The sequence below is a fragment of the Lactuca virosa genome, chromosome 5, assembly GCF_052849685.1.
Source record: "Lactuca virosa cultivar CGN04683 chromosome 5, Lactuca_virosa_CGN04683_v6, whole genome shotgun sequence".
Lineage (NCBI taxonomy): Eukaryota > Viridiplantae > Streptophyta > Magnoliopsida > Asterales > Asteraceae > Lactuca > Lactuca virosa.
In genome coordinates, this window is record NC_136430.1 from 367,355,014 (window position 1) to 367,358,033 (window position 3,020).

A 3,020-nucleotide genomic window follows, 5' to 3' on the forward strand; every position below is an offset into this window, starting at 1 on the left:
ATATCCTACTAATTCGAAACAACCTTCAATGGTGTGCTCAAACTTTGACAATGATTCCACCATTTTTTGTCATTTTTCTTAACACATTCATCTCGGTTTTTAGCATTATATTTTGTTGGAGGCTGCCTTCTTTCGTTTATTCCCATCGTTTGAAAGGCAGCTGCTTCATTCGAGGTATGTCTTGCAATACCAATTAATCGTTGTTGTTCGTCTTGGCTTACAATGTGGAATGTGATTCCTAGTGTGGGTAGAGGTTCGGTAGTTAGGATTTGAGTTTTAACGGTATTATATTCTTAATTAAGACTCATTAAGAAATCGTAGAGACGCTCCTATTCACATAGCTTTGAAATTTCTTTGGATATGTTGCAGGTACAACCATTTCATTTACACGTGGGAAGTTGACTGATTGCTTGAATTTCGCCCCAAATGCTTTGTAGTTTGGTGTAGTACGTTGATACCGCCATCCCTTCTTGGCAGATGGTAGTGACGGTGCGTCTGAGTTCATAAGCTCTAGGAGGGTTTTCTTTCCCAAATCTTTCTTCAAGGTCGACCCATATCACGAGCCGTTATCGCATATTTTACGCTGCTTTTGATTTCTTTTTCCATAGAACTAATGAGCCATCCTCGTACCATGGCGTTGCAACATTTCCAATTCATTAGGTCAGCTGTATCTTCCGCCGGCATTGGCATGGAACCATCGACGAACCTGAATTTATTTTTGGCAAATAAAGCGTTTGTCATCTCGCTTTGCCAATCACTGTAGTTTCCATCACGTAACAAGCTTTCACCAACGAAGTTTTGACCGGGATGATCGGCAACAGTGAGGAAGTATGGCGACGTAATATTGATGGTGGTGTTCTCCTTCTTCGAGCTTTCTGGAATTTCTCCGGCCATTGTTTAAAAGAAAACTAGGATATGATTCCCAGATTTTGCTCTGAAACCATATAAAATTTGGTTGTGAATTTGTTTCTTTCTTATTAATCAAAAACGATTACAGAGATTTGGCTATATATAGGTGAACATAAGGTTTATAAAAAGGAAAAAATAAGTATCCTAATTTGATAATAATACAAATACTTAGAGAAAAAGTAATCATGGAAGACAAGGAACTTAGAGACACGTGAATCTCAATATGTTACTTCAGTTGCTACTACCGTCTATGTATTCCAATTGTTTCTTATGACGTAAATGGATATAAAAGGTTATAATTGTTCACATAATATGGTTGCTGCTATTTTTGTTTCTGTCATAAGAGGAGGATGCTTGAACCATTAGAAAAGTTGAAGTGTGGTCATGGAGTCAAATCTTATGGAAGCAAGAAAGTGTTGATTACCAACAAAATTGCAGGCTATTTGAAGTAAGAAAGTTTTATTTTATAGTAGTAAAAATGTTATTTGAAGCAAGAAAGTTTTAAATATGCATATCATAAAATAAAATGGTAAGAGTTCACACGTATTAGTGATGGTTACCAACAAAAGGTCGGCTTATCTTTCTTACTTGTGTGATTGTACTCTTGGGTCACTTTGTTTTTTAATTCACTTTTGATTATTCAAAAGGGATTATTTTGCAACAAGTAAACAACTGACATTTGTTGTTTATATGAAGCCATTATGATTTTGCAAATTCATTCAACTTTCTCTCGTGCGGACGCAAATTTTCTCAACACCATGTGGGTTTGTGAAGAATATTAATCTCCCATGGTAAAGTATACTTTGTGTTTAGTTTTTAGTTCTTGACTCTTTAGTTTCATATTTATGATATTTATGTTTTTTATTCATAAAAAACAGAGTGATTACACCCAAAGATTTCATAAAGGACTTTATTTCAAGTTCCTTCACGATTTTTATGTTCCATATCCCATTTTAAGGTATGGGTTTTCGTTTATGACATCTTACAACATGTAATAATCCTATACTACCGGCAACTAACAGAACTAGCCTAGTGGCATACTACATGGCAACTATATCGTAACATAAAGAGGATATGTATACTGGAACACAAAATATAGTGAGAAAAACTCATCTAGATAATTTCTCAGAGGATTAACAGTTAACAGGACAATTCAATTGACGTGCAACACGCCAACGAGGAGTTACCTATAATACGGTAGTTTATTAATTATTATGGGAATATGGTATTGAAAAGCTAGATCCTTCACTAATCCCAATGAATACTGATAGTTCTATCAAATAAGGATAGGCCAGGCAGGATAGTTCGGAGGCAGGACCATTTCAGCGAATAGCTTTTCTGAAATCCAACAACCAAGCCAATAAAACCATTCCAGAAACCTCTCCCGTAAGTAGATCAATCAATATTTTAACTGGATTTACTAATAAATCTTATTTTCACATTCATAATAATGACTATGAATATAAATATAAGTTACACTTAAAGCGTAGTAAGTGTAGCCTAACTTACAAAGAGTTTCTAGCAAAAACCAGGATTTGCGCTAGCAGGGATTCGATACCAAGCAATCATATTAGTTGGGTATTTGCCATAGTACCTTGCTAATTAGATTCTCCAGAACCGTGAAAATACCTTAGAAGTTCGATTCTGGAGAGAGAGAGAGAGAGAGAGAGAGTTAGAAGGATTTGGTGTGGAGAAAGAAGGAACAAGCGAGAGATATTTATAAGGGGTTTTCTACGAAGGCGTTCCACACACTTGGGTACTGTTGGAGGGTGCTCCGTGTCGTCTGCTCATTGGTCCACATTTCGCCTTCTAGAAGTTGTGCGTGTCGCGCACTACACGCAGTGCAAAATTGTAACGCCCCGTTCCTGGTACGCATTTCTTATTATTATACTTCTTTTTTAGAAGCTACTCGACGAGTCAGTAGCCCTAACTCGTCGAGTATCAGTGGGTCTGCACGTGGATTTAGCGTGGCGACTCGACGAGTCTGTTATTCCCGACTCAGCGAGTCCGCCAGTCTGGATGAAACCCTAATTCTAAGGGTTTGTACCCTATTTAAACGTCTTTATAGCCCCAAACTAGCCTCCTTCACCTCTTAGAGACTTATTCCCGAA

General features: G+C 37.2%; 1 protein-coding gene across 1 annotated transcript; it reads right to left on the reverse strand.

Annotated features, from left to right (window-relative positions):
* Nucleotides 1-540: 540 nt before the first annotated feature.
* LOC145113583 (uncharacterized) lies at nt 541-894 on the reverse strand. The gene has a single exon (XM_079049654.1). It carries the CDS (start codon nt 892-894, stop codon nt 541-543), a length of 354 nt encoding a protein of 117 aa, XP_078905780.1.
* Nucleotides 895-3,020: the final 2,126 nt, after the last annotated feature.

Excerpts from the sequence above, each read along its gene's own strand:
- LOC145113583 (XM_079049654.1), bottom strand. The coding sequence starts at position 894 with ATGGCCGGAGAAATTCCAGAAAGCTCGAAGAAGGAGAACACCACCATC.